Source organism: Durotheca rogersii, assembly GCF_024521655.1.
Source record: "Durotheca rogersii strain YMJ 92031201 chromosome Unknown GGS23scaffold_31, whole genome shotgun sequence".
In the NCBI taxonomy this organism is placed as follows: domain Eukaryota; kingdom Fungi; phylum Ascomycota; class Sordariomycetes; order Xylariales; family Xylariaceae; genus Durotheca; species Durotheca rogersii.
In genome coordinates, this window is record NW_026251262.1 from 1 (window position 1) to 23,693 (window position 23,693).

The 23,693-nt window shown below is 51.0% G+C and overlaps 5 protein-coding genes across 5 annotated transcripts; 4 read left to right on the top strand and 1 right to left on the bottom strand.

Annotated features, from left to right (window-relative positions):
• Nucleotides 1–9,851: 9,851 nt before the first annotated feature.
• On the top strand, nucleotides 9,852–10,553 carry GGS23DRAFT_600226 (cornichon protein; the record flags this gene model as incomplete). Its single annotated transcript, XM_051519036.1, has 4 exons — nucleotides 9,852–9,952; nucleotides 10,111–10,266; nucleotides 10,341–10,407; nucleotides 10,461–10,553. The coding sequence occupies 4 exons, from the start codon at nucleotides 9,852–9,854 to the stop codon at nucleotides 10,551–10,553; spliced, it is 417 nt and encodes a 138-aa protein (XP_051368235.1).
• Nucleotides 10,554–11,376: 823 nt separating this feature from the next.
• Nucleotides 11,377–13,182, top strand: GGS23DRAFT_311927 (WD40 repeat-like protein). Its single transcript, XM_051512792.1, has one exon. The coding sequence runs from the start codon at nucleotides 11,495–11,497 to the stop codon at nucleotides 13,085–13,087; it is 1,593 nt and encodes a 530-aa protein (XP_051368236.1). The 5' UTR covers nucleotides 11,377–11,494; the 3' UTR covers nucleotides 13,088–13,182.
• A 1,928-nt stretch (nucleotides 13,183–15,110) lies between these two features.
• Nucleotides 15,111–16,714, top strand: GGS23DRAFT_600228 (uncharacterized protein; the record flags this gene model as incomplete). Its single annotated transcript, XM_051519037.1, has 2 exons — nucleotides 15,111–15,856; nucleotides 16,138–16,714. The coding sequence occupies 2 exons, from the start codon at nucleotides 15,111–15,113 to the stop codon at nucleotides 16,712–16,714; spliced, it is 1,323 nt and encodes a 440-aa protein (XP_051368237.1).
• A 738-nt stretch (nucleotides 16,715–17,452) lies between these two features.
• On the bottom strand, nucleotides 17,453–18,491 carry GGS23DRAFT_615909 (uncharacterized protein; the record flags this gene model as incomplete). The annotated part of the gene is made up of 1 exon (XM_051520744.1): nucleotides 17,453–18,491. One exon carries the CDS (start codon nucleotides 18,489–18,491, stop codon nucleotides 17,880–17,882), a length of 612 nt encoding a protein of 203 aa, XP_051368238.1. The 3' UTR covers nucleotides 17,453–17,879.
• A 2,100-nt stretch (nucleotides 18,492–20,591) lies between these two features.
• GGS23DRAFT_311986 (uncharacterized protein) lies at nucleotides 20,592–23,666 on the top strand. Its single transcript, XM_051512793.1, has one exon. The coding sequence runs from the start codon at nucleotides 20,801–20,803 to the stop codon at nucleotides 23,585–23,587; it is 2,787 nt and encodes a 928-aa protein (XP_051368239.1). The 5' UTR covers nucleotides 20,592–20,800; the 3' UTR covers nucleotides 23,588–23,666.
• Nucleotides 23,667–23,693: the final 27 nt, after the last annotated feature.

The following is a 23,693-nucleotide window of genomic DNA, read 5'->3' on the forward strand; positions in this document are numbered from 1 at the left end:
ATTACCGCTTTTTCCGAGCCGTTATACGAATTTTTTACGATTTAGTTTCTATTAAGTACGAGCCTTTTTTCGACGACGTTAGTATTAAAGGGCTAGTATCGAGATACGATAACTAAGAGGCTTTTCCGGAAATATAACGCTTTATCCTAAAGCACTTAGAAAATATCGACGCCGTCTTTTTAAACTTCGAATTAGCCGGTATTATTATTAGCGCCGTTAAGTCTACTTAATATAAAGGTAGTATAGTAATCGTCGGATATTTATACGGTATAAACGGTAGAAAGCCTTCGGAAGCGAAGATAGTTAAGATTTTAAAGTAGAAGTTATATAAGAATATAAACGAAGTAAGGTCTTTTATCGGTATTACGGTTTTCTTTAGAATATGGATCGATTACTATGCCATAGTCGCTAAACCCCTCCTAGTATTAATGCGTAAGAAAGTATACTTTATTTAGGGTATCGATTAATAATATGTTATAAATTCGCTTAAGATTACTCTTATTAACGTATTAATATTAATTATTTTAAACTATATTATCGAATAATTAATCCGAGTAAAAGTCGACGTATTAAAAGACGGTTAAGGCTACGTATTAAGTTAGGATAACGATAAAGGTAACTTTAGACCTTCGAGATATAAGTTAGGGATTTAAAGAGGGGCGGAGTTAAATTACGACGCTACGAAACGAGAGTATCTAGGAATCGTTAAATCCTTACGAAGGCTTCGAAACTACTTTTACGGTATTTACTTCGTACTTAAAACCGACGCTAAAGTATTAATCGCTTAGCTTAACGACGGATTCTTTAGTTTCCCGGGCGCTATCCTTACTAGGTAGATAGCTTATATTAAGATATTTAGCTTCGATATTTAGTATATATCCGGTAAGAGATATTCCGTTACGGACGGTTTCTTACGTAAACCTAACGGCTTAAGCGACGACGACGACGATTAATAGGAAGGCGATATAAAGAACTTTATTAATATATAGCTTAATATAATATACGCGAATATAATCGTATTACTTAACGTCGTCGAGTAATCTAGCGATAAAGCCCTACCGTTATAACCGCTAGAAGAATAATCGATAAAGTCGTAAAAAATAGTAACGTTTTTTATGCGATTTTAATTACCTAATCGATTAAGAGATAACCGATTAATAGGATATTAAAAGCGGTAGACCCGGTTTAAGAAGGAAGCGTTTAAATACGTCGTTTCGGAGGATATCCTATGGAGGAAGTCCGAAAAGTATAAGGATATACGACGAGTTATCGACTAAGAGAAACTACGTAAAGCTATAGTTAAGGATTACTACGAGGATTTCGGCTATAAGGGACGTACTTCGACCTACGATCGGATAGCTAAACTATATTACTAACGCGGTATATTCGAATACGTCGCCCGAAAGGTTAAATCGTATCCTAGATATTAAAAAGAAAATAATACCCGGAAAGTCGACCCCGCCTTATATAACGAGTTAATTAACGTTCTTACCTATTAGGTAATAAACGTATAATATATATTAATAAATAACGGATTTATCGTAATAATCGAAGTACGAAACGAATTATCCGGTTTTTTCGAAGCCCGAGTCATTAGAAAGATAGATTCTAAAACGATCGTTAAGTTTCTTTAAAAGTAGATATTCCTATAGTACGGCGTACCCCTAGTAATTAAATATAATGATAGTTCCGAGAATAAAAAGAAGGTTCGTAAAGTAATAGAGTTAGTTAGTATTAAAGTTAAAGTCGGTATTACTTATTTCCCGTAATCTTAAGATATAATCGAGGTTAGGTATAAAGTAATTCGCGGAGGCCTTATAAAAGGTATAAACGGTAGCGATCGGGAATAAACGAATTTATTAGGGGTAATCGTATAGGTAGATAAGACCTCGACGCGCTTATACGGAATATCGCTATACGAATTAATATATAAGCGTAAGGCTATTATTCCGATAGAAACCGTTATTCTAACCTAGCGTATTATAAACTAAAAGAATATCCCGGACCGAGAATCGCTTTTAGCTATACGCGTACGATTAATCGAGAGACGCTAAGAAGATATATTAACCGTAGCTAAGGTTCTAGCGATTAAATATAAGGAAGTTACCCGGTATTAGGACGAAAAAAACGCTTACCGGATACGAAAAGAGCCCCTAAAAACCGACGACCTCGTACTATTATACGATACGTTACGATATATAAATAAGTCGATAGCCGTAAAACTAAAGTATTATTAGAAGGAACCGTACTTAATCGCCGAAGATTTAAGCTATAGCCGTTATAAGCTTAAAGAACCGAATAAAGTTACGTTATTATACCCGGTTTTAGGCCATAAACTACGGAAATTTATCTAAGATATTAACGGGTTTTAGGAGTTAGAAAACCCGGAGGAAGACGAATGGATTATACGCTTACTACCGACTAAATATAAGGACTAGGAATCGACGATTATTAACGACCCCTAAGCTAAAGGAGGCCTAGAGCTTATACCCTCGGTAATCGACGACGAAAAAGAAGAATGGTTAGCCCCGAACGATAAGGTACGAATTATAATAGAAATATTAAATAAAAAGCTTAAAGGATACGAAGTTATACCTAACGATAAACCCGGACTAAGAAGATCGACCTGACTTAATAAATAATCCTCTTATTATAATACGATAAGGCTATAATACCTTAAAATAACCTACCTATACCGATCGAAGAGTAATAGAACTTAAGAGCTTAATATATAATCGCTTTCTTAAGTAAAGGAGGAAAGAAGTTATTCCTATATAGTTATTAAACCGGTAGCTTATATACGAAATTAGTACCTTAAATTATAATACTAATAGATACGCCCTTCTTTATTTCTTACCTTAAAAGAAAGTATATTTCTATAGATTATTAGCGCCGATTAACGCGTCCCTATATTTAGATAAGTTATCCTTTACGTTTATCGTTAGAAATCCGGGATATTAATATCCTAGTATTACGTAATTATTACATTTTAATATAGGCATATTTTAATATTTAAAGGGAAAGTAAGGAAAGTAATTTATATTAGTAAAAGAAAAAGAAAAAGAAAAGAAAAGGAAAGGAATACGCGTTTAAAAATAAGCCAGAAGTAACGTATATCCGCCGATTAATACCTCTCTTTTCCTCTTTACTTTCTTACCTTATCCTTTACTTATTAGTTACTAAGAAAACTAAAAACTTACTTACTTCCCGACCTTCGGAAAGTAACGATCTTCGAGTTTATTATAAATAATAACTCCTCCTTCGTTATCCGTATTATAAACGGATATACGGCTTAACTTAGATCCTTTATTAGAGGAAGGTTACGATCTATTTTTATCCGTAGGTAAGTAAACCGCTCGTCCCGGAATTTATAACGTATCCCGTTAATAGAAAAAAGGTAGATATCGTAAGAGTACCTAAAGATACGATCGGGAGCTAAGGATCGGTAGGAAAAGAAGGATTATATGCCCGCGTATTTAGCGGTATCGGAAGAGGCGAGCCGGCGCTCGTAGTATTAATAAGGTACCTCGTTAAGTACCTTATATTATTAAACGAATAAGCTAGCGACGTAATTAAGGTCCGTCGTTAACCGACGGAAATATTCGTTAACCGGGCCTTTATTATTAATCTTTATAAATAACGTCCGACGGCGAGAGGATTAAACGTAACGAGCGAGGAATATAACGTAGTTCTAGAGGTAAGTAATCTCTTAAAAATCCTTACTTATAATTTCCTATACGATATACCGGCCGGCCGCCGGCCTACCTAGAAAATAAAACCGGACGTTACGAATTATCTTATCATTAATTAATATAACCCTCGATTAATAAATCTTATTAATATTAAGAGCTATATACCTAGCGCTATTAGTTTATTACCCGAATTCTTTCGATGCCCCGGAGCTACCGGCCGATAATTACTTTCGGGCTTTGGTTTAGCGGGCGGGAATACGGGGCGTACGGTACCTACTAGGGCTTAAGGATTAGCTAATTAACGTTCCGGAACTTCTCGGTAAAGGGTAGGCGGCGGAAGGATTCGTCGGGCTATTTATTTATTAGGTTTACCGGCGGCGGTATCGACTTAACCCGTTAATACGTTACGGCCTTTTTCTTATCCTCCTTAGCCTTTTTAAACGCCCCGATAATCTCTTCGTCGGTAATTCCCGTAGCCTTTAGTTACTCGAGTAGCTTAAGAACGGTCGCTCGGTTTAATTTAAGGAGTTACTTCTAAATAATAAGGTTTATTATATATATATAAATATAAGAAAGAGAAATAAGAACGACGAAATTATAAATCTAGAATTAAGAAAAATCGAAAAACGAATTAAAATAAAGATAGAGGACCTAGGGAATAAAAGAAAAGAAGTAGATCGGAACCGTAAAATAACGAGAAATAAAAGGGGAGGTCGGACGAAAACGAGAGAGTCGAATACGTTACCTAGGTCGTAAGTACCGTACTTAGGAGAGTCTCGATAGTACCTACCTTAGCCTACGTTTAATTACGAGTCTACGAACGTACGTACTTATTACTTTACTAAAAGTATATAGTAGGAAGCTATAAGCTAACGCGTTTCCTATTATAGCTTTATACGTACGCGGGGGAACGCGCTTTTTTAAAGCGTTAGCCGTAAAGGTATATCTAATTATATCGTTAATACGTTTCCCTTCCTCCCTTTCTTTTTTCTCTTTAGGTATCCTATTCTAAAACCCTCCCTTTATAATTATTATATTCTTATTAATCTTTAGCCTATCTTTTTTATTATTAATTTAAATTCTTATTTTTACCTTTAACTTATTATCTTTTCTTTTCCTTTCCTTAATTCTTTTTTTTATTTTCATTATATCTTTCTCTCGTTCCGCCGGAATCCCCCTCTCCTTCTTCCTTTCCTTCGTTTATAAAGACGTACGTCGCGCCGATTTAGCCGACTTAATTAAACTCCTACGGGAGATTTACGGTAGTAAAAATAACTAAAATAATATAGAGAAGTATTAACTTAATATTCTAAATAACTACGATTCGGGAAAGGATTCGATCGAGTTAAGATCCGATATAGCCTAGGTCCTCCGGCTATCCGCTAATCGATTCCGAACTATAGACTAATAGTTATAGAAGTAAACGAAGGTAGCCCTAGCTAATTCTTTCGTTTACGTCGTTTATTACGATTACCTTACTAACGAGGATATCCGCGCCCTTTATATTATAACTAATTACGACTTCGAAAATAGGAAGGCGGCCTTTAAAGTAGACCCGTATTAAACGATAAACTACCGATCGATAGGATCGTTTAATTTCCTTATCCGCTAATACCTCCTCGATAATCCCGCCTTTACTTTAATCTTTACGATTTATACGGACCTAGTAGACCCCGAACGAGTTATTACCGACCTTACGAAGTTCTCCTAGGCCTACTTCGCCGTAGCGCTATATCTTCCTAAGCTTCGGAGATTATATAGTTTTAATATAGTTAGGGACGGCGCCTTCGATCGGGCGGCGTACGCGTTCGGTTAGTTATAACGAGCCTAAGGAAACGGTAGCCTCGAGCCCGGTATAACCTTTTAGTTTATTTATTATATCGTATTAATAAATTAATAAAATAGTTTTAGTTACGGGTTTTAAAGCGGTATTTTACCGTATCTTATCTTTAAACGACCGATCGAAGTCGCGCGTTAGGCCTAAGAAAATAAGGGCCTTAATTTCTTTAATATTATAAGAAAATACGCCGAAGTAGTAGAGTAATTTTATAGCGTTCGAGTTTTAAAGGGGGGGGTAGGTATCGTTAAGCGTTTTCGGTAAGCCGTAAATCATTAGAAGCGAATTAACCTTATTAACGCTATAGTATCCGCTTAAAGTACGCCGATCGGCGAGTCCTTTAGCCGTAAATCCTCCGTTCGGTTTATCGCATAAGCCGAAGTCCGTCGTTCTTCTATAGCCTTAGTACTTAATCCCCCTTATTTCTTCGTATTAGCGGATATAAACCTCCGTTATAATAACCTCGTTAAGGTTATAACGCGTCCCTTTCCTTCCCCCGGACTAGAAAGGATTAGGGCTTTCTAGTCGGGGGAAACCTCTATACCGTATAGGTAAAGAAGAGATATCTAATTAACCCTTAAGACGCGCCCGTTTCCTTATTATTCCCTTAATTAGGAAGGCTAGGACGAGACTAAGAAGAAGGTAGCCGAAATGGAGAAGGAGAACGCCGATCGGGTTAGATCGGCGAAGGTAAACCGGGCTAAGTTAATCGTAAAGTAATAAAGGGGCTTCCTTATAATATTAAACGAGAAGTTAAAGGCGCGGCCGTAATAATTAGATAGTAGCCGGAGGAATAAAGTTTCGCGGTAGTTTTTAAGGGGAGATATTAATCGGGACTTACCGTACTACCCTTTTTAATTTAATGATCCCTTACGGTATAATTAAACTAAGGAGGCTATAATAATACGGTAAAATATATCCTTTTAATATATTACGTAATACGTTACGATAGGCCTTATGCCTATATAGAGTAACCATAGCTCCCGTAAGTACGGGATATACTATACTTATTATCTAGTTAATTACCTAGTTAGATTACTATCTTTATTATTTTTACCTTAATTAAAGATTCGTTTTTATTATTAGATTCGTCGTTTTCCGATTAATATATTTATTTTAGTTATAGGCGCTTAAGTTACTTCGTCGTACCGCTATAGCCGAATAAATGACTTTTACGTTTTACCCCTTTTCTTTCTTTACCTTTTATGCCTTCGGGCTAGCGACTACTATATCTCTACGACTAAAGGGCATAGCCGAGATACGATAACTATATTAGATTCCTTGCCTTTCGATTAGTATAGCGATACTAGTTTTATTTATCTTGGACCATCGTACGTCCTATAGTCTTCGATAGAGTGCACTTTCGAGTAAATATATCCGGGTCTCTAGCATCGCGTACGCTCTACTCCTCCTTAGTATCCTCTAAATCCTAATAGCGTAATAAAAACTCCGTAAACTAAAGGTTAAGGGGTCGAAAAGTTATAAGGTAGTCGCTATTAAGGAGGAGTAGAGCGTACGCGATATTAAAGACCCGGATAGGTTTATTCGAAAGTATACTTTATCGAAGATTATAATACGTACGATAATCTAGGATAAATAAAACTAGTATCGCTATATTAATCGAGAGGCAAAGAATTTAATATAGTTATTATATCTTAGCTATTCCTTTTAGTCGTAGAGATATAGTAGTCGCTAGCCCGAAGGTATAAGAAGTAAGGGGAGAAAAGAGGTAAAACGTAAAAGTTACTTATTCGGCTATAGCGGTACGACGAAGTAACTTAAGCGCCTATAACTAAAATAAATATATTAATCGAAGAACGACGAATCTAATAATAAAAACGAATCTTTAATTAAGGTAAAAATAATAAAGATAGTAATTTAGCTAGGTAATAAACTAAATAATAAGCATGGTATATCCCGTACTTACGGGAGCTATGGTTACTCTATATAGGCATAAGGCCTATCGTAGCGTATTACGTAATGCATCAAGAGGGCATGTCTTACCGCACTACTATAGTAGCCTCGACCTAGGCGCGTTTTATAAATAATCCCTTATAGGAGCATTAAACGGGAATTAAGCGCGTAATGCGATATCTTAAGGAAACGGTAAGCCGAGGGATCCGGTATCGGTAATTAAACGAGAATTATCCTTATAAAGAATATAACGAAATAAGTCTTTACGGTTACGTAAACTCGAACTACGCGGGAAATATCTTTATAATTAAGTTAACGAATAATTACGTATTCTTTATAATAAGAGTCCCGATCGTATGGATATCGAAGCTTTAATCGGTAGTCGCGCGAAGCTCGGGAAAGGCTAAATATATAGCCTTATCGACGGCGGTAGTAAATGCCGCGTAGATACGTAATTTCCTTACGGAATTAAGCGTAATACCCGTAGGCCTTATTACCCTACGATACGATAATACGACGGCGAATACGTAAGTAAAGGAAACCGCGATAAATAAATAAAAGCGGTATATCCGAAAGGACTATTATTACGTAAGGTAAGAGGTAGAAAAAGGGTACGTTAAGCTAAGATACGTACCATTAGTTAAGAACGCGGCTAATAAGCTTACGAAGCCCTTAGAAGCGAAGGAATACTAGAGGTTTATTAAGTTACTATATCTAGAGAACCCGTAATAGCCTTACTCCTTAAACGAAATAATTATATAAATAAAGCGATAAAGGAGGAAAATACTACGGAATTAGGGCCTTACGCTATTTAAGAGCCTAACGATAGCCTTACCTAGGCTAAGAAGGCGTATAGGCGCGTAAGTACGTAATCGGTTACGTATAGCCATAGGGTAAGCCCTGCCCTAACGAGGGCTAATCGGGATATAAAAGGCACGTAAAACGGCTCTAAAAGGCCACGTAGATAACTGTAATTCAATCAACTGTTTACCCTTTCCTTAGATGGCCATACCTTCAATTGATCAACTAGGTTCAGCTTTCAACACGTCTTGCATGCCTGATAATTAAGGCAGCGAGGCCGAGAGTGAACCGCCAGAACGCACACTTGCAGCATCTAATGCGACACGGCTGCTTCGCGGGCTAGTTGCGTAACGAGGTCTTGCAGTATCGGGGGATGGGGGGAGGAAGGACAGAGCTCTTTTCTCAACGGGGCAGGTATGACTGCCCCTCAATGTGGGGGATGACAATACGCATCAGCGAGGTACATGCAACACAGTCAATGTGGGATATCAGGAAGTGCTGGGTACAATAACCACCAGGCTAGTGCTACATGGACGCTCGTATGCCGCCGGGGCGGACGTGCATAGGAATGTCAAGGTACCGTGCCCGCATCGAACGAGGTCCTGCATACCTCGCTCCGAACCGCAAGGGCAGCAGACTAAGTACCCTCCTGATTACGGTAGCCGTGACCGCGATAATGGTAGGGGGAGCTCTCGCGCAGCTTCGATTGAAGCTCCGATTCCGAGGTTAGCTAAGGTTAGGTACATGACGCAAGCCTGTCTAGGCACCTAAGGCACCTATCTAACCCCCCCAGAGACGTATACTTCTCTTCTGTAGAGGAATAGACCTACCTAGGTAGGTCCCTTAAGTAACGTGAGACAGCCCTAGCATGCCATGTACCTGACATGCCAGCATTGCTAATACTCTCCCTCTCCGCCACGGTTTCTGCTATCCCTCCCACTAAACCACCGCTACCGTGGCCTCTAGACCTCTTCCCCCCCCTTCTACACGTAATCCCGTCCCATCCTTCCGCACCGGATCTCCTCGCCAATCCCAGAGGCGGAAAAAAATTCGATAGCACCCTTTTTCCCTCTCCCTCCTCCTTTCTCATTGCCCGAGCCGCTTTCATCATCCCACACAAAACCCGGCCAACCCACCACCGCCACTCAAATTCTACCCATCCGCCGACAGCACAGCGTCGTCGCCTGGTCAGCCTAATTAATTCCCCCACCGCCCGACACCACATCTCTATTCGTCGCCTGTCGCCTCCCATCCCGGCGACAACGACACGTATTGTATAATACCCTGCCCTGTCGTTCTCCGCCTCGCCTGCTCTCCCTTTCCACCTCGGAATCCTCTGCAGCCTTATCTCGGCATACCGTCCCGTCACCCACCTGTCGAGACCTCTCTCTCCATATCTCTCCCTCCCTCCTCTTCTCGCCCTGCGCCCAACGCTCGTCCACTCAGACAACGCCGTCTCCTCTCGTGCACTCATCGCTGCTAGTGTCGACACTGCATACGGAACTCTCCAGTCGAGCGTCGGCTCTACTCCCTCGAAAATCTCGTAGCGCAACCACGCAGGCCTGTCTCCTCCCTCTAGCCAAGCTCGCCAGCACCCAGCCGCCAAGATGTCGGGCGAAGCGTGGTTATACCTCTTCGCCGTGCTCATAAATGCCGTCAACCTATTCCTCCAGGTCTTCTTCACCATCATGTACAGCGATCTAGAATGGTACGTAACCCGGCGTCTCGGACGAGCAAGATCGGCACACTTACCATTTCTGCCGCCCTGTTCTCAAACCACGGGAATCGCGTTCACCAATCATGTTTCTACACCCCAAATTTCTTGCTTCTCCCGGTGGTATTGACGAGCTAACACCTCTTCTCCAGTGATTACATCAATCCTATCGATCTCTGCAACCGCCTGAATACCTACATCATCCCTGAGGCTGCTGTGCACGGGTTCCTGACAGTCCTGTTCCTCGTCAATGGATACTGGCTCGCGCTCACGCTCAACCTGCCTCTCCTCGTCTGGAACATTAAGAAGTACGTCCCACCGATCCCTGACTGGTGTCTCGCTGGAGAATCTATTGGGACGCCCCGCTAACCCCCAAGTATAGGATCGTCGAAAACACCCACCTCTTGGACGCGACGGAGATATTTAGGAAGCTTAACGTGCACAAGAAGGTAAGAGTCCACACGATGCGTCGATGGAGAGCGCCGTCTAACGCGAGACATAGGAGTCGTTCATCAAACTGGGTTTCCATCTGGTCATGTTTTTCTTCTACCTGTACAGCATGATAGTCGCCTTGATCAAGGACGAGACAAAATAGATGGCCTCCTCTATCACGCGGTGGAACGAGCACGACGGCAATATTTTGGTGCGCACGCGACAGGTTTGACGCCACTCTTCTCACGAGACACGACGATTCGGATCGTACCAGATGTGTCGATGGGGATGATGTCTATTTACGCAGCCTGAGAGTGACCGTGGGTGGATTTGTGGAACGAGGACGAATACTTAAACGAATCGATGAGACTTAAGAGGGGGGACGTCTATATTGATTTGGGACCGGAAGGGCGCGCTTGTGTCGGTTTCGTTTTCGGAGTTGCGTACCTAATACAATAGAGACAGGCGGCTGAGGCGAGAAGGAGAGGGGAGAGAGTGTATGCGAGCGCCTAGACGAGCTCCCACACGCACCGGGCTCGGTGGGCAACACGCGCGCTTCCCCTCTCTTCCAGTCAGAAGATTTGACCTGACGTAACGAGACCCCGGAATAATACCCTTGCGGAGGTGGGAATGATTTCACGGATTTCTATATAGTTACTCGGCGCGAAACGGTGCCGATAGTTTGTACAAGAACTCCGCTATCTCTGCCCTCTTGTCTTGCATAAGCCTTCCCGTCTAGTGGTGCGGACGCGCCCAGAGGTCCAACCCGAAATCATATATGCGGAGCAGGCAGGACAAGTTCACCTAGGTGAGTAATGTGCCCAGATAGACAAGTATCTAAGGTATGCCCCTATCGCTAATAATGGTCGCCTATGCTGTTTAATTACATACTTTATTTGTTATCAATTATTATGCGTGGAGCGAATTCGCCCCATATTAATCGCTTCCAATGTACCTGCTGAAGAGCTCAGCTGAACCGTTGTTTTCTAGACTTGAACTCCCAAACTTGGATCCTCTCTTTTTCATCGCTTTACCTCCAACACTCCGCCCACAACCTACCTCCCTTTTGACCCGCGGCCCCAACACAGCGCGAAGCCCACCACCATGTCGGGTTTCGGGGAATACCCGCCAAATATGGCGCCCCAAGACGCGCTCGTCGTGCGCGAACAGGCCGAACCCGACCACGCTGTCGTGCCATATACCGGCGAGGATCTCGCGCGGCCTCGGCTGGGCCCGCTCAACCCATATAAGGACGAAACAAACCTGCTGAAGCGAAAGAATGTGCTTACCGGCCATGCCGAGGAGACTTTTGTTAGCGAACACACATTCCGCAGCAAGCACCGCGCAATCGAGCGCAAGGGCGGTCCCGAACGAGAGTACCAATCGGGCGCTGAGGCCAAGGAGGAAGCTGCCAAGTTGAGGGCATCGAGGCAAAGGAAGGGTGACGCGACGATCGCCGACGGCGATGGCGCCTACGTCGGACCGTGGGCCAAGTACAAGAAGGACGAATACGAGGAGGTCGCGGAAGACGAGGAGCTGGCAAGCGACGAAGAGGTCGAGTACGTCTACGAGGACGAGGACGACGTGGTGGCAAGCGGCACCGTTATTTCTGCGCCGGTTGGTGCCATCGCGAGACGGAAAGAGGTCGAAGAGTTGGGAGACGAACAGACCGTATTCCACGGCGAGCAGCAATACGACTACCAAGGAAGAAGCTACATGCACGTACCGCAGGATCTCGAGGTCGACCTGCGGAAGGAAGTCGGCAGCGTCACCAATTACATCCCCAAGAAGCTATTCCACACGTGGAAGAACCACGACAACAAGGCTGTCACGGGTCTGCGATTCTTCCCACATTCGGGACACCTACTCCTCTCAGCCGGTGCGGATTCGACAATAAAGATCTGGGATGTGTACCACAAGAGGGAGCTCCTGCGCAGCTATCTGGGCCATTCCAAGGCCGTATCCGATATATGCTTCAATACCTCTGGCACCCAGTTCCTCTCGGCCTCGTACGATCGCCAGATGAAGCTGTGGGACACGGAAACCGGCACCTGCATCAACAAGTTCACTACTGGAAAGACGCCTCACGTTATAAAATTCAACCCATCTCCCGAGCATTCGCACGAGTTCCTTGCCGGTATGTCGGACAAGAAGATTGTCCAGTTCGATACGCGGACGCGGGAGCTCGTCCAGGAGTACGACCACCATCTCAACGCCATCAACACCATCACCTTCGTCGACGACAACCGCCGATTCATGACGACATCCGACGACAAGTCGCTGCGAGCGTGGGACTACAACATCCCGGTTCCTATCAAGTACATCGCCGAGCCGTACATGTACCCGATGACGAGGGCGTGTCTGCACCCGTCGGGCAAGTACGTGGCGTACCAGTCGTCGGACAACCAGATCGTGGTATACGGAGCGAATGACAAATTCCGCCAGAACCGAAAGAAGAGCTACCGAGGCCACAACAACGCGGGCACGGCTATCGACGTGGCGTGCAGTCCCGACGGCCAGTTCCTCGCGAGCGGTGACAGCGCCGGGTTCGTCTGCTTCTGGGACTGGAAGACGTGCAAGATGTACCATAAGCTGCAGGCGGGCGACCAGGCCATCACATGCGTGCAGTGGCATCCGCAGGAGACGAGCAAGGTCGTCGCCGCCGGCTTGGACGGCATCATTCGGTATTGGGATTAGGGAACGGAAGCGAAGAAGCGGAGGGGGAAAGAAGGACGAGATGGCTGGCCGGACGGCTCGATCTGCATTAACACGGCGTTTCGGGGAAAAGGGGTGGACAAGCGCGGACAGAGGGCATTCTCGATACCAGAGTCTAACTTAGGAAGGAATATTTGAAAAGTCGCCTTTTTTCGATCTTACTATGTTTTTATGTTTTTCCCTCCCGATAATACAACTTCGCAAGGATTTAGCAGCTATTACTTATCACCAAGCTGTTCCCCCCAGTCTGGGGAAATTGTCGACACGCATCTACGGATAACCAGCGCAGTACATAACGACCCGAACCAGCTTCGGCCACACGCCATCTTACTCGATATGTTGCAAAGCCGGCACGCTCACGGGATTATGTCCTCCCCTTCTCACATCCTTCTTTCTTCACTGCCATAGAATGCTTGCCGGCACAACGCTATGCGGCCACATACCCAATGTCGCCGTAGTCATCAACGATGGCCGCAGTGCCGACATCTCATGATAGCCACCGAAGGAGACTCGAGAGGACGCGAGCGAAGGGCCGGGGCTTTTGCTAGGGCCTAAGGCCAAATATATGGTGATGACCAAAGCCCTAGCTTCATGGACAGACGGAAGTATAGCAGGGAAGCCGCAGAGGGGTTAGAAAATAATCATAATCAACAAGGAGCCAACGGGTTCACCGTAGCTGAGGGCGCGAGGTGCAACTGAACGGTTACGGAGACTTGGGTTTTCAGCATTCTATGCTCTTTTCCGCTCCCGGACGATTTCCACACGCCCTCTGATGGGCCCCACGAGTTGAATACTGGATAAGCACGTAGATTGAACGCGATTTCGCACGCGCAGTATATGCAGACGAGACACATCTACTATAGACGAATGGCTTTGCACAGCCGCAGTGGCAGCCGATTATAAGCTTAGGTTAAGAAAGCGATGTGCAAGACGAGAGGAGGATATCCGGGTTGGTGAACGTCGATAAGATTTCTACTATCGAGCCTCTGTTTAGAATGCTGATAATAATTTTTCTTTTCTTTTCTCTTCTTTCCTTTTTTCTTATGCTCACATTCGGAGGCGTCAGCCCTCTTTACCTCTCGTAAATTCCAGAGGTGAGCTAGCGGGGGGGACAGGGAGGTAGATAAGCAAGGCTTGCCTCTGGCCCTCTAAGCATGTGATTTCGCCTATAATACGACGCGGTCCCGGAATGTGGATGCCTCCACGATGTTCTCATAGCACTTTCATCTCGCCTGCCGATGACGCTCGCTCGCCGACACGCCCAACTATCTAACGACGCACATGGTGTCGGCACATACGTAAACCGTTCTTCAACAGCTCGCCTCCGGCACGCAACATCGCCAAGCGCGGTAACCAACGAAAGGGATTTCCCTAGCTGCGAGCTCGTGAAGCTGGCCGGCATCGTTAGGTGCTCCCCACTGCGGGTCTCCAGCCAGTGCCCTTCAACGCCCGCCGCGAATGGCCTCTTGGTAAGTACGGACTGGGCATACGTGGATGGGACTCGGCTACGAGCTCGTGCTCAATGCTGGCCCTGACTGGCCGTGATGCAACCATGTAACCCCATTGGCTGGCGAATCACGACCCCTGGCGGCGCGAAAGGATGGATGGTAGCGGACGGGTAGCACAGGTTAGGGATGCCCGCCTTCGCCTCTTTTCGTCTTCCTCGTGTAGGCCGGAAAAAAAGAGAAGAGGTCTGTTCTACCTGGGTACGTAGTAGGTAGTAATAAAAATAATAGTGGGTGGTTCAACTGGCCGATCCCCGTTTTCCCCTCCTTCAACTTCCCCCTTATCCCTTCTCCATCTCATCTCAGTTTTTGTTTTTCTTTTCGTTGCATTCACGAATCAGTACTCATCTCCGTCCTGGTCGACGGCCTCCCTTGCCTAGCCATATCTAGGCCTCAACACCTGTCTCCTCGCACCGATTGCGGGAGCTCTCAGAATCTGCCTATCTATCTCCCGACCTAGCGCAGGCATCGAGGCCCGAACTCGTACCCGCACGCGCCCAATGGCCGACCAACGGACGCTGCGCGTCGTCACCGCCGCGACCTTCATACCCGCGTTCCCGCTGTGCATCGCGCACGGCGTCGTCTCCGGCAGCCCGACGCCCGCCGTCGGCCTCGTACCGCTCGCCTTCTCCGCCGCCGCCGGCGTATTCCTACTCGCGCGACAGCAGCGATCTGCCACCGCCGCAAACCAGCAGGAGGACCAGCAGCAGCCGCAGCCGCAGCCGCAGCAGTTACTACAGGACGACCCCGAGCGAGGGTCCGACGCCTCCGCCGTCGTCGTCGAAGAGCAGTTCCGCAGCGAGGTGGGACGGCTACCGGTGCCAGAGGGCAGCCATCCGCGCCACCAACACCACCACCACCTCGCGCAAGAGTTAGGCGGCCTCGAGAGCGAGTACGCCGAGCCGAGTGAGGAGCACGCGCGCGCGCAGGAGGCGCGCGAGTGGGCGCAGGAGGACACGCAGCGGCGAGCCCTACTCGAGGGCATTGAGGAGCCTCCCGCCACGCCGGCGCCGCAGCCCCAGCCAGCCGCGGCACCAGAGGTGTCAGTGACGCTGCCGCCGCCGCCGCCGCCGCCGACGCAGGCCTTGTATCGCTACCCGGTCCTCGTGTTCGCCACCGACACCACCCTCGCCACCGCGCTGATGGTCGTGCTCGTCTTCACGTGGCTCCGCGCGGGGCGCGACGGCGCCACCGCCGAGACGGCTATGCTCGCCGCGTACGCGACCATCCCGCTGTTTGTCAATTTGTAAGTTAGCGTCCGTCTGCTTCGTCCGCCCTCTCATCCCCTCCCCCCCCCTTCGCCAATCCTTCACCCCTCTCGCTCCCGCCTGCCCCAAAGGGCGGGTTGCGAGCCGGGAAGCGTGCATGGGAACGAGAGGCTTCGATAAAGGAAAAAATGAAGAAAAGAAAGATTGGCTAACGCTCGCTGCCCGGTGCTCGGAGGGGAGAAAGGGGGGGCGCAACCCCACCGTCGCCTCCTCTTCCTACCCCCCCTCCGCGCGCGCCGCGCGCTCGATCGAACAACAGCCTCATCCATCTCTACCTGGCGGTACGCGAATTCTCCCGCGGCCTCGCGATCCGGGAGCTGACAGCGTGGCTCGCGTGGCAGGTGGTGGACCCGGACTGCCCGGACTGCGGGCGGCGGCTGCGGCCCACGGCGCTGCCGGCGCTCCCGTGGTACCGCGAGGCGCCGGTGCTGCCGGCGCTGCCGGCGGTGCCGCGGCCGCGCTGGGCGAGCGCGGTGCCGGCCTGGAAGCGGCCGACGTGGAGGCGGCCCGCGTGGCGCGCGCCCGCGTGGAAGACGCCGGCGTGGTGGGCGCGGCGGCGCGGCGGTGCCGCGGACGACGACGCGGAGGACGCGCGTCTCTTCGCCGGCGCCGAGGCGCGGCACGACGGCGACGGCGACGGCCGCTACGACGACAACGACGAGGAGGTCGCGGCGAGGGCCGCGGCCGCAGCACCCTACCGCGACGACCCCGAGGCGGCTGGCGGCTTGGGCGCCGCTGCCGACGCCCAGCACGACTCCGAGCTTGTCGAGCCCGAGGTCGTGGATATCGTCGGCAAGAAGCCCAGAAGGGCAGGCAGAGGCTCCTCTTCGTCTTGAGCGAGCGAGCGAGCGAGCCGGGCTGGGGACCGGAAGGAGGAGAAAGGGGTGGTGTAGGGATGCAGCGGGAGGGGGAAAGGGCGTGCGCGTGCGGTGTGCTTTCGATTATGTGCCCTTGATATCGGTTGCCGTTTTGGTCCGTCCGTCGCCCGCAGATATCCAGAATGCAGCGGCGCTGGACCGAAGAAGGGGAAGAGAGAGGGGGGGGAAAGGGGGAGCGATGCCCAGGATGGAGAGAGCTAGTTTCTCGTTATTGCGTTTTTTGCCGCTTTCCAGCTTATACCCGCAGAGTACAGCGATGGATCGGAATCAAGATTGAACGGCGCTATTCTCCGTACCCTAGCACCATTCGAAATCCACACCGGCCATTCGTGCCGGGTTGTAATACGGCATAGTGTGCATGTCTGCCGGAGAGAACATGGCTGCCGGGAATAGACGGCAGGTATGTGCTAGAGCACCGCCACCTCGTCCTCGTATGCCATGTAGAGAGGAGAGAGAAGTGGACGGAGCCGTCCCTTGGCCGTGGTACACGCGTAGCCTCCGCAGTGTGAATGGTAGTTTTATCTCTGCACCAGGCCCACGGTCCCCAGCAAATGACATCGTGAGCTTGACTCATATAGCTTGTACCGCCCGCCCGGAAGTCTAAAGTCCATGCCCTGGATATGGCACCAGTTCTCCTTATCCTCGGTTTCAATTGACGTAGGTATAACGAGGCCGTATGATAGGAACCTTAGGACAGATTACTCACATGCGTAGAAAGCGTATACTGCTCTCTCCTGTTTAATCCATACTTCGCTATTCATTGTTTTGGAATCTTCCATCCCTAACGCTGATATGTAATCAGTGAAGCCTGCCCCGTTTCTAGCACTACATCGCTGTGTCATCCGTAGTTAGGACGGGATGTCTATCCTTCTGACTACTTCGACATGAGCATCCCATCAGGAGCGCTCCATGATCCCAATGCAAAGTACGCCTCTTCTAACACCACCTAAATGCATATGCAAGCGCCCCCGTTCCCGGCCTGAACCGTGATAGCGAAGCCAAACCATGCGCCGACAACAACAAAGCGGGCCATCCCCACCAGGGTCGGTCGGGTTGAATTCCGACCCGACACCCGCAAACGCGACCGGCGTGTGAGGTGGCGCGGTTGTCTGATTCGCAGCCTTCAAGGTTTCTGGCCGTCGCGTGTCTCCAGCAAATACGAGTCGCAGATGTACGAGATGGAGAGGATGCGATCTTGCAAGATGAAGCTGACGGCGAGTTCGGTGCCGTCTGGTAAGAAGCCCTCGTCGCGCCAATGGGCGGCCTGGAAGTTGACGCGGGCGAACAGCTCGGCGAGGGCGCCCTCCCAGGGGTCGGCGGGGTGTTTCGGGGTCGGCGGCACGCGGCACACGCGGCGGGCCTCGACGTTGACGGCGATGTGGACGGGGAACCGGCCGGGCTGGGCGTCGGTGCGGACGAAGACGAGCGTGTCCTCGGCGGGGATCGTCTCCTTGCCGAAGTCGCGGTCGCCCGGCGGGAGCCCCGGCAGCGCACCCAGCTCGGCCCAGGTGCCGTTTGGATCCGCGTGCGCCTCCCGCGCGTACTCCAACGTCAGCGCGCGCAGCCGCGCCGCGTCCTCGCGCCGCCGCGCCTCGTCCAGCAGCGCCGCGAACTTGCTATGCACCTGCTTCCCGCGCTCGGCCTCGGCCTCGCGCTCGCGCTGCCCCGCCCGCAGCTGCACGCTCCGGTACGCCAGCCAGGCCGCGCCCACGGTGAGCGCCCACCCCAGCGCCATGTCGCGCAGGTGCACGCACGACGACGGCAGCGGTGGTGGCGGCGGTGGCGGCGGCGGCGGCGGCGGCGGGTCCTAGTCGCCCGGGCCGCCGGAGTTGGAGTGCCCTCGCCGCGGGCCGCAGCCCCCGAGCCGAGGGTAGTGGCGGCGGCAGGGGAGCGATGGCGACGGCCGGGAGAGGGAGAGGGCGCACCTCGCGCGCGCCGACACGGGGCGAAGCATGGCGGGCCGTCCGTACCCGGGGCGACGAGAGGGAAGGCCTGGGTCGGTGTTATAATCGGGCGAGCAGAGGACGAGTCTCTTCTTTTCGGCTCCGGGGTCTGACGAACGCCGGGTTGAAAATAGAAAATACGGGAATGCCTCCGCTCCGGGAATGTAGTTATGCGGGAGAAAAGTGATGGATCTTGAACACACCCAGAACGAAAAAGGTGAGGGGAAAAAACGCCATGAAAAAGGCGTCGTCTCATATATACAGACCAGCCCAATTAGTCCCCCGCACCTTACCCCCAAGCAGATTACGGCTTCCTAGAGATTCTACTGACTCGTTCCAAAATAACCGCACTCCATTGACTAGGTATAGTAGTTGCGATGAGGTTTCCTCAATTACTACTGTCTACCTATAGGCACTTGTAAGCTGCCACCACCGCCACCACCGCCACCACTACCACCACTTAATTAAATGCTTCAAAACATGCTTCCAGTTCTCAGACAACTTTGGATTGCGAAAAAGAATCAATTGAATGCACTTCCGTGCGGTGGCTAGAAATGCGTCTGAGGGGAAATTTTCATGACCCTTGTACCTACGTTGGGGTCAGGTACGGGGGATGAGTTAGGCTGGTCTGCGACCTCATAAAAACCCGCCAAGCCACAGCTGCCGTCGCGTTCGGGAAACGCGTCGCGAGAAGCGACCAGGCTGAACGGTGACAGCCGGTACCTACCTCTTAGGCAGCTATGACGCACGAAATACTTCCAATGTTTACGTAGGTACTTATCTACCTACGTACCCAAGTGCCGACTCCCACCCAGTAACATGCTGCATTATACGATATTGCACGCATCGTTCTAGCAGGATATACCGCTACCGAGCATACGCATTTATCGACCTACCTAGGCAGGTTATCTATTACGTGAATGTTGCTGCCGATGAGGACATGAGGACACGAGGCAGTACCTCCACGCCATTTTCAAGCGACGCCTCCGAGCCGAGCCTGGCCAAAATTTGGATCGGAGCAAATAAATTCTCACCGAGCTTCCGTGACAGCCATGTGCCTGTGTCCAGCCAGGAACACATATCGGTACCTGTTACGACACCCCTGCGCACACCCTCTTCGTGCGCGAGCAACAAACGGCAGATGCCGTCGCGCAACGAGGCACCTAGTAAGAAAACGGCAGGTATCGAGGAAATGACGACTTGCTAGCTAAGTTAGAGGCATCGCACAGGTGAGCTTCTCGGCGGCGCTATGTAGGTCTCGCCGGGGAGGCCTAACTGGAAGGAGACCGTCTTCCGTTCACGCCGTGCCTACTAAAGACTACCGTGATGATGATAATAATAATAATAATAATAATAACACTAACACTAGGTACACGGGTTCGGTACAATGTGGTGGCGAATCGGGGAAGGCAGAAACAGACCTGTGAAAATAAGATCCAATATAAACAACATACCTATCACCAAGATGTCGAATACGTGCCTCTCCAGCCGTCGTTCGGAGACAGCCTCTCGGGCTTCGGGGGAAGAGGGACGGCCTGCGGGGAACCTCTTCCGCCTCGTCTGTGTGGCAGTTGACCCCCAACATTCCGTCCTGTTATGTTCTCTTAGGAATAGCCTCATTGGCAATCATAACCCCTTCGGCACCACGTCGAGCCCGGCCCATCTCCGCATTCTCCGCACGGTAGGTATGCCCATACTAGGGCCGTCGTTAAGGTATGAGGGTCAACCCCCCACGGCGTTATACCATTCGTGGAATCTTCCCCTGACGAGCCTGCTTGCATCATCCAGTCCCGATATAAAGTCATGGGGCCGCGGCCGGGCACAGTGCTGGCTGCATGCCCGGTACAACATCCTACCGAGGTACCAACGGACGACGCGGGTCGAGTACCATAGCTTGGATATATCGTCGAGCTTTGGGTGATATCGTCCCGGATCTATGGGCCGCGAGTTGGAGAACAACCTCCGCAGGGCCGACGAGGTGGCCGCATTGAGTAGGGGATAAATACCATGCACGGGACGGCCAGCCAACGTTCATTCAGTCTACAAAGAGGCAAGAGCACGAAACTTGGTCAGAGAAGCGGTTGAGACCACTCGTGCGGCTATGCATCTACGCGCCATTGGCCCCTGGGCCCTCCTCGGCCTCCCCAGCATCGCCGTCGCTCAGGATTCCCGCTACGGGACCAGCTCGGAAGACGTCGCGGTGAGATGGATCGGCGACGCACCAGCTCTTAACAAAGGTGTGACGTTCGGGCTGCCCTGGCCAAAGGGGAAATACCCGGCCGATACGACTACATTCAAGGGTGCCGGCGACGACCAGGGAGTCGAACTTGAATCCTGGGTGACGGCATACTGGCCTGACGGCTCTTTTAAGTGGACCGGGCACGCTCTGGGGGCCTCCGACACGGTGTTTTCCCAGTACAAAGTCACCGCGTCGACGACTAGGACAAACTCGACGAAGCGATCCACCCTAGCAGCACCCCAGTCGTCTTTGAACGTGACCGACTCCGCAGACGCGATCACCGTCGACACGGGGAAGCTCACCGCAACGTTTGCCAAGTCGGGAAACGTGCTTGTGAGCGCGATCAGAACATCGAGCGGCAAGATCATCGGGCAAAACGGACGACTAGTCCTTCGCTCCCAGTCTGGAGTCACGGACGATGGCGACAGCGACCAACCATCAATAAACCAGTTTCGGCTCGAAAGTAATGTCGAGGAGGCAACCGTCAACGCCGACGGTCCGGTGCGCGCCTTGGTGACCGTCCGGGGCAAGCATCGGGACGCGTCGGACGCACATCCCGAGTGGCTGCCATTCATCCTCCGCTTCTACCTATATGCCGACTCGGATGCCATTCGCATTGTCCACACCCTCATTTTCGACGGCGAACCTGGCGCAGACTTTGTTACCGGCATCGGGCTCCGATTCGACGTCCCGCTCGCCGGTGAAGAGTTGTACAATCGTCACATCCGTCTCGCCGGCCCCGACGGCGGCCTGTTGAACGAGGCCGTGCAGGGCATCACGGGATTGAGACGGGACCCCGGTCAGAACGTTCGCACCGCCCAATTCAAGGGCGAGGAGACGCCCGACATTTCCACCTGGGATACCCGGGTCTCTTCTAGGTTGAAATGGATTCCCGCGTGGAATGACTACAGCCTGGCACAACTCTCTCCTGACGGTTTCACGCTCAAGAAGCGGACCAAGGCGGGGTATAGCTGGGTCAAGATCCCCGGCGGCACACGCGCCGGTGGCCTCGCATACCTGGGCGGCGCGACGCAAGGCGGTCTCGCCATCGCGCAGCGGGACTTCTGGAAGAAGTACCCCACGGGCCTCGATATTTCCAACGCGGCGACGGACGTGGGCCAGATAACGCTATGGCTCTATAGCCCAACTGCTGAACCGATGGACCTTCGACCGTTCCACGACGGCCTAGGGCAGGACACATACGAAGACCAGCTGGATGCGCTCGAGATCACCTACGAGGACTGGGAAGGCGGCTACGACACGGCGTACGGCGTGGCCCAGACCAACGAGATATTCCTGTTTGCGTTTGACAAGACGCCGCCCTCGGATACCCTTGCCGCCCTCACCACCTACGTTGACGAGCCGCCGGCGCTCGCCGCGGCCCCGGAGCATATTCAGCAGACGAAGGCGATCGGAACGTACTGGGCGACCCCAGAAAGCAGCAACACATCTTCGGAGACGGCGCGGGCCATCGAGGCGCACCTCGACTTCCTGATCGATTTCTCCAAGAGTCAGATCGAGCAGCGGCGGTGGTACGGGTTCTGGGACTACGGCGACATCATGCACACGTACGATGTGGACCGGCACACGTGGCGGTACGACGTCGGCGGCTACGCCTGGGACAACTCGGAGCTGTCGCCGAACCTCTTCTTCTGGAACCACTTCCTGCGGACGGGTCGGGCGGACGCGTACCGGTTTGCGGAGGCGCACGCGCGACACACGGGCGAGGTCGACGTGTACCACGCCGGCAAATTCGCCGGGTTCGGCACGCGGCACGGGGTGCTGCACTGGAGCGATAGCTCGAAGCAGGTGCGCATATCGACACCGCTGTACCGGCAGGCCTTCTTTTACCTTACAGGGGGCGACGAGCGCGTCGGCGAACTCCTGCACGAGCTCGCCGACGCGGACCGGGCCTTCCTCGCGGTTGACCCGCGCCGCAAGGTACGCCGCGACAACGGCACCTACGTGATCGACCCGACCGCGCTCGACCTCTCGGTCGGGCTCGACTGGTCCGGTCTAGCGTCGGCATGGCTCATCGAGTGGGAGCGCCGCGGCCCGCTCGCGGAACGCGCCCGTACCAAGCTCGACGTTACCATGCGCAGCATCGCGAACCTGACCAACGGCTTCGTCACGGGGCTCGGGCTGTACAACCTAGAGACGGGGGAAATCGCGCCGCCGGCGACGGACCCGCAGAACCTCGGCCAGGTCGACCTGTCGCACCTGTCGGCGAGCTTCGGGCTGCCCGAGATCGTCGCGCAGCTGACGGAGCACCTGGGGGCGGACGGCCTCCCGGCGGGGTTCGAGGACGCGTGGCTCGACTACTGCTACTACTACGGCGCGGGGGCGGCGGAGCAGACGGCGCGCTACGGCGTGACCTTCGGCAAACTGAACCTCAAGCAGGGCCACTCGCGGCTGACGGCGTACGCGGCGGCGCGGCGCGGGGACGCGCAGCTGGCGGCCCGCGCGTGGAAGGAGTTCCTGAGCACGGACGGGTTCGCGCCGACGGCGCCGTGGGCGAGCGAGCGCATCGCCGGCAGCGACGTCCTGCTCCCCGTCGACGAGGCAGCCTGGGTGACGACGAACGACGTCGCGCTGTATGGGCTCGCGGGGATCGCGAACCTCGCCCAGATCGGGTACGCGCTGGGGTGAGGGTGACGTAGTAGATAAAGACTAGTAGGGTATTATTTATGCAATTGATACTTGCTTGCCTATATATCTTTGTCCTGGGAGTGCGTTTTAATAGTCAGGTCTTAGA